This window comes from Heteronotia binoei, chromosome 14, assembly GCF_032191835.1.
Source record: "Heteronotia binoei isolate CCM8104 ecotype False Entrance Well chromosome 14, APGP_CSIRO_Hbin_v1, whole genome shotgun sequence".
In the NCBI taxonomy this organism is placed as follows: Eukaryota; Metazoa; Chordata; class Lepidosauria; order Squamata; family Gekkonidae; genus Heteronotia; species Heteronotia binoei.
In genome coordinates, this window is record NC_083236.1 from 60,176,952 (window position 1) to 60,188,866 (window position 11,915).

The following is an 11,915-nucleotide window of genomic DNA, read 5'->3' on the forward strand; positions in this document are numbered from 1 at the left end:
GGGAGATCGGGACTTGCTTTATGTCAGTCCAGGTCAGGTTCGAAGATCCCATCCGAGAAAGGGAGGGAGGGAGGGAGAGAGAAAGAGAGAGAGAGAGAGAGCAAGAAAGAGAGAGCAAGAAAGAGAGAGCAAGAGAGAGAGAGAAAGAGAGAGAGAGAGAGAGAGAGAGAGAAAGAAAGAAGAAAGAAAGAAAGAAAGAAAGAAAGAAAGAAAGAAAGAAAGAAAGAAAGAAAGAAAGAAAGAAAGAAAGAAAGAAAGAAAGAAAGAAAGAAAGAAAGAAAGAAAGAAAGAAAGAAAGGAGGGAGGAATAGAGAAAAAAGAGAGAAAGAGAAATGGAGAGAGAAAGAGAGGAAGGAAGGAAGGAAGGAAGGAAGGAAGAAGGAAGGAAGGAAGGAAGGAAGGAAGGAAGGAAGGAAGGAAGGAAGGAAGACTCCACGCGAGTCTGGAGAAACTTGCCTTGAATCCTCTCTTTGAAACCGGTCTTTTCTCAATATCGGCAAGCCGGCGCCCAGATCATTCCCTGAGCAACCGCCCATACTTTCCCCCCGCTGGTCTAAAGAAGGGGGCAGTAGCCCCCAAGCGGGCTGCAACAGGTAACAGCTGGGGAGGATTCACCCTCGTCTTGGCCCTCTGCATCAAAATCTCTCTCCAACAAGAAGCCTGCCTGAAAAAGGTGGCCTGCCTGAAAAAGAGGGGCTGGCCGGAGGAAAGCTGAAAATCACCTAAAGGGAAACTTTAATGTGTGTCTCTTTAGTTCGTGGGACTCGAAACCTCGGGTGCGGGACTAGAGGGAGCGAGAGACAAAGAGACAGAGAGAGACAGAGAGACAGAAGGAGAGAGAGACAGAGACAGAGAGTCAGAGACAGACAGACAGACAGAGACAGAGAGACACAGAGAGAGAGACAGAGAGAGAGAGAGAGAGACAGAGAGAGAGAGAGAGAGACAGAGAGACACACACGCGCACATACACAGAGACAGAACCCCCCAGCCAAGGGTGAACCGGAGGCAGTTTACCCATCAGCCGCTCTGCTCACAAAGGGGTGGGCTGCGAGGGTGGGACGAACGAGGGAACCCCCGAAGATGTTTCCGTGCTGGGAAACGTCTCTGCTCCAGCCCGGGAAGATCACATGCTCCCATCCGCGGGGATTTCTCTCGCAGTCCGTCTGGTTTCCATCGGCTTTCCCTCCTAGCCTCGGATGACGATGAAAGGGGTGGGGGGTGGGATTGAGGGATGGGAGGAAGGGGCGCGATGGGGGGGGGGGATACCTGGTCGCATTCTTCTAGGTCCGGAGCCCACGCCGCCTCCTCTGACGCCCTTCCCTTTCCATCCATTAGCCCCCCCCCCACGACCCGCCCCCGTCTTTTCTAGCTTTCAAAAAGGCTAATGGGGGGGGCGGGGAGCAAGAAATCCTCCTAGGGTCGCAACTCACGCAAGACTCAGATGACAATGGGGGAAAAAAGATTTTAAAAATGCAGAAACCTCCCCATACAGTTGTCGTTTTGAAGCAAGCGGTGGGGGGATAGGGAGAGATTGGCTGCTGCTTCTTGCCTGGACAGCAACAGGTAGAGAGGGAGGGGCGAGGAGGGAGGGGCGAGGAGGGAGGGCTTGCTACTCCTAGTAGGGAGCGGGGGGCGGGGCGAGAGAGAAAAGAATCCGCGATAAAGGCAACTGTGTCGGTAGACCTTCCGAAACAACCTGCTAAAGAAACAGGTTGATGGGCTCAAGTCGGTTTGGGACCACGGTTCGCGCGAGGCCTGAGTCGTCCCGCTGCCTCCCGTGGAACGTCACCTACCTTGTCGTGGTTTATCTAGAGGGGTGGCCAAACTTGTAAACGTCAAAAGCCACACAGAATAAACGTCAGATGTCTGAGAGCCACCGACACCAACGTCAGATGTTTGAGAGCCGCAAAACAAGGAAGGGAGGGAGGGAGAGAGGGAACAAGGAAGAAAGGAGGGGAGGGAGGGAGGAGGGAGGGAGGGAGGGAGGAGAAGGAGGGGAGGGAGGGAGGGAGGGAGGAGGGGAGGGAGGGAGGGAGGAAGGAGGGGAGGGAGGGAGGGAGGAAGGAGGGGAGGGAAGGAGGAAGGAGAAAGGTAGGGAGGGAAGGAGGAGGAGGGAAGAAAGGAAGGGAGGAAGGAAGGAGGCAAATAGGTGGGAGAGGAGAGAGAGAGAAAGGTGAAAAGAAAGCAACTTTTACTTCAACTGGCTGGCTTGGCTTGAAGTTATTTAAAGAGACAAATGCTTTCTCCAGCCAGTGGGGCGGTGGGGGCTTCAGGAGCCACACACTATGTGTGAAGAGTCACATGGCCACCCCTGATCTAGAGAAACGATTGATAACGAGAGGGTGAGATCTCAGCGAATGTTGGTGGTTGGTTGGATGGATGGATGGATGGATGGATGGATGGATGATGGATGGATGGATGGATGGATGGATGGATGGATGGATGGATGGATGGATGTTCTCCCGGTTCCCTCGGGGACTGGTACCTAGCGCGCGCGATTTCACCTTACCTTCACAACAACCCGGTGAGGTAGGTTATTAAGGCTTGAAAGCAAAAGCTCGCAAACGGAACTAAGATTCCAGTCTGACTTTCCCACGCCAAGACCAAACCCGGCGCTTACGCAACAAACGCACGCCGGTTTCCGCAAGCCACAAGGAAACACAACCCGAGTCCCCCGAAGCCGCGATCCCCGAGCCTCTTAAGCCGCGCTGCCAGTCCTTGCACTTCGGGGGACGGAAGGGTTCCCGGCAGGATGGATCCGAAGCGAACGGCTCGATCCACACCCACCCGCAAACACACTCCGCTCCCCTGGCACATTTCCCACCCGCCTAATTTAGAAAGGGGGGGGGGTGAAGAGCGCCGGCTTAAGCGGTTTGCGGACGGCGCTCGCCTTCACCGGCTGGCAGGTTCCGCGGAGCGCAACGGAGTAACTGAAAAGTCAAGCGGAATGCCAATGGGGGTGGGGGGGAAACCGCTCAAAATTGCTCTTCGAGAAAGCGAATTTCAGCCTCCGGCACTGTTGCCGCCCGAGAGACCCCGTCTTTGCAAGACCGCCTGTCGATCGCCAGGCAACTGGGGTTTAGCACCCCTCTCCTTAGAGGAAAAGTCCCCCCCCCCCGCCCCTTTAAAAAATTGCCACGAGTGGGATCGTTTACTGAGAAAGGCCGGGTTTCTTTTGTCCCCTTCCTTCCTTCCTTTCCTCTCCCTCCTTCCCTCCTTCCCTTAATGGCTAGTAAATCTTATTATGAAATGTTATTTCATCAAGCGACCGCCTCGGCCTTTCCCGGTGCGCGCAGCCGCCAGCCTGCCAGAGAGCGCTGCGGCCCCGCGTGCCATAATCAAAAGGGAAATTGCGCTGATGGTGTATTTAGCAAATGAAGAAAGTTGGAGGTGATCTTCGCTAAACAGCTCTCGGGTGCCGGGCGCCAACCAGAAGCCGGCGCAGTTGAGTCTCCGAGAGAGCCAGAGAGAGAGAGAGAGAGAGAGAGAGCCAGAGCGCGCGCTTTAGCTGGCTGCTAAGCCGTGGCAAACGCAGCAGGAGCGAGCCAACCTCTCTCTCTCTCTCTCTCTCTCTCTCTCTCTCACCCCTCTTCCCCCCCTCCCTCCTGCCCTCCCTCCGCCGACACCCGCGAAAGGTGGAGCTTCGCCCGCGCCGCTTCGCAGGCGTCAGAAACCTCGATTTGCAACTTCGCATCTTGGCCGGACCTTCGGAGAGGGAAGGGGGGGGGCGGCGAGAGAGAGCCAGCGAGAGCGCGCCTTTCTCCGTCCAAAAGAAGGAGGGAGCGAGGAGGAGGAGGAGGAAGGGAGAGAGCAGAAGGAGGAGGAGGAAGAGGAGGAGGAGGAGGAGGAGGGGGGGAAAAGGCACCGCTCGCTAGAGCGCCCAGCTAGATCGGCTGCGCTGGGGAGGCGGCGAAGAGGGGCGCGCGTCTAGCCCAGGGGCTCTCCCCGCCCTCCCTCCCGCCGGCCCCGGCTTCGCAGAGGCGCCCTGCTCCGACCAGAGGCGACGGGGAGAGGCGACCGGGCGGCGGATCGTGCCGCGGCTGCTGTTGGTGGTGCGCGCTGGCTGGCTGACGGCTGCATGCCTGCTCTCGGCCATGTCGTATCCTCAGGGCTACTTATACCAGCCGTCGGCGTCTTTGGCTCTCTACTCGTGCCCGGCGTACAGCACCAGCGTCATCTCGGGCCCCAGGACCGATGAGCTGGGCCGCTCGTCTTCGGGTTCGGCTTTCTCCCCTTACGCCGGCTCCACCGCCTTCAGCTCGCCTTCGCCCGGCTACAACTCCCACCTCCAGTACGGCGCGGATCCGGCCGCGGCGGCCGCGGCGGCTTTCTCCTCTTACGTGGTAAGTAAGAGTGGCTTGGGGGGGGGGGGTGAGGGGTGAGGGTCGCGACCCCACTTCGAAGAGACGCGGAGGGGTGTGTGTGTGGATCGGTTGGAATGGAGCCGGGAGGCGCGAAGAGCTTCTGGAAGGCTGGCGCGAAGGTTAGGAGAGAAGGGGCCGGAATTCGAACCAGTCCGGGTTGCTAGCGGCCGGAGGCACCGGGCAGGGGCGAGGCGGTCCAGTCCGGGGACAGAGAGAGCCCCTTCAAGGGTCGCTCCGTCCTCGGAAACCGAAGAAGGGCCTTTTTTACGCGCCGCTGGCGCTTCCACGAGAATAGGCTGCAGACGAAGCCGAGAAGAACCTTTCCAAATACCCATAAGTTTTAGTGCAATCCCGGATGCGTTGATTTCCAAGGGAACTTTTTGCATTTTGCAGGGCATTTACTCCCGGGTAAGGGCGCGCGAGAGGACGAGCCCGGCCGTGCCCCCTGCGTTTTCTCGGAAGCAAGGCGCTCCCGGCGCGACGCTTGTAGCCCAGCGGAAGCCGATCTTAGGCGAGCCGACTCGGAAGTCCTTGAGTTCTTCAGGGTTTCCAACGTGGGGGGAAAGAGGGGCACCGCTGGAGTCTTTTATTATTTTTATTATTATTATTTAAAGAGGGCGATTCCCAGAGATGGGCCCGCGTGCCCTTTCCGCAGGGCAACCGTCTTTTAATTTTGCAGTATTAAAATATTAGTGAATGCCAACTCCCCCCCACACACACACACACGGTCTCTCCCCCAATTGTTTTAAATTCGAGTCAAGTAGTTTAGATGCTCCCCCGTTTGGGTGCCGCAGAAGAGCACGGCTGCAGAAGGAGCCGATTCTCTCGTCTTTAATTAGCCGTCCGCAACAATATGGCAAAACCCATAATCCCGGCTCAGCCAGCCGTTTAGAGACACTCCAACGATATTTATGCCCGGCTGCAGAGGGGCGGTTGGAGAGTTTTCCATCCCGCTTTTCTTTACTGGAAAAGAAAATAACTACACCGTCGCCCCGGAACGCACTGGAAACCTCTGTCTTTCCACACCGCTGGCCAAAGAAACAGGTTCGTCTCCCGGATAAAAGAGGGGAAAGTGACGTTAAGTGTGGGACTCTGCAGCAAGCAAAACCATGTGGGTTTTTTTTTTCCTTCTCCCCCTGACCTGGGTGAAAAATCCAGTCGCCCTTGGAGGAGAAGAAACTCGGGCGCAAGAGGCCGATTTGAGGCCTCTGGGAGAGACGCGGGTCAAAGGCGAAACGGGTTCGAATCCCGGATCTGCAGATCTGGACTTGTCGCTTTTTTTGCTAGGGTTTTTTTTTAAAGGGGGGGGGGGATAAATGTGTCCATGCGTGCGTTCCTGAGGGGTCATAGCGTAGCGCCAAGCCGTCGGCTTGTTACCTTCCGGGAAAGCCCTGTCCCTGCGTGCCAAACGTTTGAATCGGAGGGGAAAGGACCGGAGGGGGGGGTGTAATTTGTTCCCATTTACCGCCGGATAATAGGGCAGAGATGGAAAGGGTTGGCGAGCTAAGAGGGTGGAAAGGGGGGGGGGCGGGGAGCCGAGGGTGTCTGGCGGACAATCCGCGGGGTCCTCTTTCTGGCCGCGTCCAGACGGGTTGCCAGAGTTTGCGGGAGACTGGCCCAGAGGTCTGGGAGCGTGCGCCCTGCTAGGCCCGAGTTGCATAAGAAGGGCGAGGGGGGGCGGCGCGACGCTCTTAAAATGGTTGGCGAAATAAGGATTTGTGTCGCCCGTTCTGGATGGCTTCTTGCTAAGAAACTCTGGCTGCGATCACACACACAAACCAATGCACTTTCCCACTGGACCTTGCCGGTTCGCCCAGTCGGAAAACCCAGTCGCAAAAGTGCGCGGGAAGTAGATCGAAAGTGCCTCATTGAAGGCGTCTGATCGCAGCCTCGTCTCGGTTCGGAGACTTGTTCCCGGGGAGGCGCTTTCTCACCTCGGCCCCCTTGGGCTTCTCGTTCCCCCCACCCCCCCTCCCTCCTCCTCCCTCCAGAGCTCGCCCTACGACCACACGCCCGGCATGGCTGGCTCCTTGGGCTACCACCCTTACGCGGCCCCCCTGGGCTCCTACCCCTAGCGCGACCCGGCGTACCGCAAGAACGCCACCCGCGACGCCACCGCCACCCTCAAGGCCTGGCTCAACGAGCACCGCAAGAACCCCTACCCCACCAAAGGCGAGAAGATCATGCTGGCCATCATCACCAAGATGACCCTCACGCAGGTCTCCACCTGGTTCGCCAACGCCCGACGCCGCCTCAAGAAGGAGAACAAGATGACCTGGACGCCCCGCAACCGGAGCGAGGACGAGGAAGAGGAGGAGAACATCGACCTGGAGAAGAACGACGAGGAGGACCCCCAGAAGCTGGAGGAGAAGGGCGACCAGGAGACCCCGGAGACAGGTGGGAAGGAAGGGGAGGCGGGCAGGGAGAGGAGGGGACGGGGAGCCGTCGGGGATGGGAGGCCCTCCTTTGGCCCTGGGGCCCAAGCAGGGCGGGCCCTGCCACGAGGCAAACTAGGCGATGGCCTGGGGCCTTCTAGGCACTACATCGGGTACCCCGGTGTGATTGGGTAATGCTATCAGTGCAGGGGGTGCGTGCCAGAAATTAGCCTCGCCTGGGGTATCAGACAGTCTAGGCCCGCCCTGCGGCTTGGGGGACTTTGCAGCTGTCGGGGTGGGGTGGGGGGACCGTGGCCGCTGGTTCTGGGAGAAAGAGGAGGCTGCGTTCGGGAGAAGCGGGGAAGGGGTGGTCGCCCTGGAGAAACCGGAAAGGGCTAGGGGTCAGCGTTCCCTCGAAGCTGAGTTAGGGTGAGCTAGCTGGCTGGGGAGGGGGGGGTTAGCCCCCGGCTCGCCCGTTTTTGCCTGCGCTCAGGAGAAAATGGCCCCAGACCCGACTCATCGATGCAGGAGCTCAGCAAGTAGAATTTCTGCTCGCAGGACACCACAGCTTAGAGGGAACCTTGCTGGGAGTGGGGGTGGTGGTGGTGCTGCGTGTGTGTGGGGCTGAGGACTGGAGGTAAGCAAGGCCCGACGGTTCTTATGTGGATTTCTCCCCCCACCCTCCCCCGCAGGTGTAGGAGGCTTGGAGCAGAAGGGACCGGCGCCCAGCAAAGACCCCGACGGCCCGCTGAGTGACTCGGATTGCAAAGAAGCGTCGGACGAAGCTCCGCCGTCGAAAGGCACACCGCTGCCCGGCTGCTCGCCGCCTCTGGCTCACTGCCTCCCCGGCCGGCTCTTGCTGCAAGCCCACCCGCAGCTGCAAAGCGGAGGAGAGGACCCTCCGGCGCCCCACCCGCTTGTCCCTCCAGTACCGGCCCCCCTCGACCGAGCTGCAGCACCCCCTCCTGCCCTCCAGCCACGGCACGTCGGTCATCCACTCGCCCCAGCAGCAACAGCAGCCGCCTCCCCAGGCGGCGGCGCTCTCCAAACCGAAACTCTGGTCGCTGGCGGAGATCGCCACCTCAGCGGACAAAGCCAAGGAGGGCGGCGGGCGGCCACGGGAGCGAGGCGGCCCTGCAAGCTCCGCCGGGCCTGAGCGGGGCCGGCGCGGCGCAGTCCCCGCCGTCGAGGTCGCCGTCGGCGGCGCCCTGCCCTTTCCCCAACGGCGCCGCCGTCCTCTCCCGGCCCCTCTACTACACCAGCCCTTTTTACCCGGGTTATACGAACTACGGCTCTTTCGGACCCCTCCACAGCGCCGGCGGCGGGGGGGCGGGCGTGGGAGCCCCCACTTGAACGGATTAAACCAGACGCTTTTGAGCCGCGCGGAAGCCTTGGCCAAAGAGACCAACTCCTCCGGAACCAGCCGCAGCTCGAGCTGTGTAAGGACTCGCCTTACGAGCTGAAGAAAGGTACGTCCTCCCATATTTAACACACACGCGCACACACACACACAGACACACACACACATGCAGTTGTCTTCTCCTCCGCCAGCCTCCGCGGGACTCCAACCGGTGACTTTATTTTTTTCTGATTTTTTTTTTAATCCCTTTCTTTCCTCCTTTTCTGATTTTTTTTTTAATTTATTCGCAGACCGATTGGCTCTTGGGTTTTTTTTTTTTTTGGGACGGTTGTTTTTTTGGTGATATATTTTTTTTTTTTAAAGCGCTGCTCAGAAAGAATGAAGACAATAGACTCCCGGCGCAATCCTATGCACGGATGCTCCGGTCTTAAATGGATTCGATCTCCGTGGGTTCCAGAGGGAGTAACTTGGGATGGGATCGCACTGCGAGAGCCATCCTATGCGGTGCCGGCTCGGGTCTAAAGAAATGCTACTCCGTGGGTTTAAACCGGAGTGACTCCGCATAGAATTGCGCTGTGATTTGTTTTTTTTGTTGAGGAGTGAATAACACCTCTTAGGAAGGGGGGGGGGAGGGAGTGTCTTAACCACAATGTTTGGGAAGGGGGAGAGAGGAAAGTTTTAAAAAAGAAAAGAAAAAAAAAGGAGGAAACGATTTGTACGAAACCTTCTCTTGTATATTTAAATGTAGCTCTCTCTCTCTCTTTTTTGTATTTAAATCGGCAACACAATATCTTTGGAAGTAAATTATGGAAACCAACCGCCTGTACAGCCATTCATGTTGGGTTGTTAAAATATATATATATATATATACGTTTCTGTGTCTTTCCCTCCCCACCCCACCCCTACCCCCACCCCGAAAAAAAATTGTTTCATAGTTTTAAAAAAAGAATTATAAATATATAAATATATAAATATCTATATACGAGTTTAAATTAAATTTTTATGCCTATTGAATCATGAGCGGTAGCGTTATTCCCGACGTGAAAGGTTATTTTTTTTCCTAAAGGGGGGTGTGTGTGAGGAGGAGGGGTATCAAACCGTTTTCAAAGTATCGATGGGGGTTCCCGGGGGAGTGGGTGGGAGGGCTTTGGTCCCCGATCCACGTTGATCAAAGCAGATAGCTTTATTATTTATCTATTTATTTCTTTTGCCACGGCACAATCGATTAAAACGCCCCATGACAGCAATTTTTTTTGTTAAACACACCCCTTTCCTCCTCTTTCCCCCCCCCCTTTTTTTTTCTCAAGAGGAAGCTAAAATAATCCGAGAGAATCAGGACACTTTTTCTAAAGATCTGGGAAGGTGTGTGTGTGTGTGGAGGGGCCCCTATATCTCGGAAAACTTCTAGCTCTGGTGATCGGTGTGAACCGAGGTGTGTTATGTGATTGGCCAGGGGAAGAATACCGCCAAATGTTGACTTCCAACTTGAAGGTTTGTGTGTGTGTGTGTGTGTGTGAGAGAGAGAGAGAGAGAGCAGGCCTGGGTAGACACCCCCCCCTCCCCAATCCCCATGGATCCATCATTGTAAAACAAATACAATTTGCAAATTATTCCTACCGAGGCTGGGGGTGGGTGGGGTGACTCGATTTGGCGCAGAAGGTCTTCGGCTGGATCCCCGCACCTCCAGCGTTTTCTTCTCTTTCTTTTTAAAAGGGGGTGGGGGGGTGGGGTGAGTCTTGGAACGACCTTCTGCTATGGTTTTGGAAATTAGCCATCTCCCTTAAGAGAAAGCCCCGGGCTAGATGCAACAGAAAGCATCCTCGACTCCTTGGCCACGGTGGCCAGCCACGGTTTAAGCACAGACCAGTTTCGCGCTAGACTTCTCATCTTAATGTGGATGACGAGAAGCTGACGTTCTACGCTAAAAATCAGAGAATCGTACGGCACTTTCTCCCCCACACAAGATAACAGACTTTCCATCCATTTTCAATGCGCTTTGCTAGCGGATTTGTGGCAGGGCAAAATCCACCTGCAGGCTGTCGCTTCCGTGGACTGAAACTGCATTTTTTTTTCAGCATGTGTGAAAGCGCCCCTATAGAGAGTCATAGAGTTGGTGGTTCCGATTCTCTGATTCCAGCGCAGAACGTCAGTTTTGGGGACAGAGTGAAACCAGGATGAAAGGTCTTTTAGTCTTGAGTTTACAAGGGACGAACGGAGACGCAGGAAAGCGAGCTGAAGACTTGGCGGTGTAACGGGGCGGGGCGGGGGGGGCGACAGAGGTAGAGATGCAATGAAGGCCCAAGATGGCCAACGAGCGCCGTCTCCCTAACCTAATTACTTCCAATCAGTGTCGGGGGTTATGCAAATCAGCCGGCTTGTGAACTTTCCTAATGAGTTCGATTTTATGCCATATTTCTCTCTTATTACGCGCGCAGACGTCTGCGGCGTCCTCTTGGAGGAGGAAGAATAGGGGGATGCATATTAGGGCAGCAAGGTTCCCTCTAAGCTGCGGAGTGTCGGGAGCAAAAAATTCTACTGGGTGAGCGACTGGCATTAAAAAGTGGCGAGCGCCTGGCATTAAAAGCGGTGGGCTACCTCCCGGCCTTCAAGCGGTGCGCTACTGCGTCAATGGTTGTGCTTTGGGGTCCATTTTCCTGAGCTAGGACAGAAAGGTGTGAGCTGGAGAAGGCTAAGAAAAAAAAATCTGTGAGCTCGCTCAGGTCAATTCAGCTTAGAGGGAACGCTGGCTAGGAGAATCCGCGGGAGAATTCGGAGAGTTCCAAGTTCCCTGTTGCGTCGCGCGCTCTCTGTCTTTTACGCGCAGAGATATAGATGTGTTTCTATCCTTCACCCCGTTTTGGAAAGGTGGGCGGCATGCGGGAAAGAACAAAGTTCTTCCCACACCCAGAGTTCTTCCCACACCCAAGTTTGCGTTGTGGTTCAATCGGTCGCCCCTATAGGCGGTTGTGCAGTGCAGGAACAACTGAAGGGGGAGGTGGGGGGAGAGGAGCTCTCTTGTCTATGGGGAGATCGGCGTATCCAAACGGAGGGGGGTGGGGTGGAGGGTCGTTCCTGGAATGTTCCCAAATTCACAGGTAGATGTCAGGCTTGTACCGAATTTCAAACGCGTCGCTCTCTCTTTTCTCTGGCGCTCTCTCTCACTCCACCCCCCCCCCCTTTAGAAGTTTTGCAGATTTTCCTTCTTTCTCTCTGTCCTTCTGTCTCTCCCTTTTTCTTTCAAGAGAGAAAGAGAAGTGGGGGGGGGGGAGAAAAGAAAGTCCAATAAATTCCCTTTTCCGAATCGACTGGTCGGGTTGGAAGGGGGGGGGGGGGACCACAGAGACAAACAGACACACCGGGCGGACAAAGAAAGATGGATTTCAGATGAGCGGAATCATTTGGAGCGGAGGGGATTTAATGTGTTCGGTGGACGGCTTGTTTCTGGACTCGAAGCTTGTTTGTTTGTTTGTTTTAGTCCTTTCAGAAATGGGGTCAAAGAATCCACTCCGATAAAAGGCAATGTGGGGTGTTAAGGGCATTTTGTCCTTAAAAGCCCCGAAACCAGGCAAAAATAAATAACATTTCTGTGTCTTCTCTCCTTCTTATTCGGAACATTTTAAAAACTGTTTGGACGCATATAAAGATATAGATATACAGAGAGATATTTCTTGGAAGGTTAATTCGAGAGGTTGACTTTCAGAAGAACCCCTGCTTGAGACAGTGGGCTCCAACACGTTTACTCGGGAGTAAACCCATTGCTAAGAACAGAATCCCATCGCTTTCCATGCCTTACAGCGTTTTTTGCAACCTCCAATT

General features: G+C 55.6%; 1 protein-coding gene across 1 annotated transcript; it reads left to right on the top strand.

Moving 5' to 3' along the window:
- Nucleotides 1-3,856: 3,856 nt before the first annotated feature.
- On the top strand, nucleotides 3,857-10,351 carry IRX5 (iroquois homeobox 5). The gene is given in 9 exon segments (XM_060253848.1): nucleotides 3,857-4,343; nucleotides 6,356-6,761; nucleotides 7,432-7,643; nucleotides 7,645-7,850; nucleotides 7,852-8,059; nucleotides 8,062-8,143; nucleotides 8,146-8,208; nucleotides 9,407-9,461; nucleotides 10,237-10,351. Coding segments are annotated over 9 exon segments (1,596 nt in total). The 5' UTR covers nucleotides 3,857-4,094.
- The last annotated feature ends 1,564 nt before the right edge of the window (nucleotides 10,352-11,915 follow it).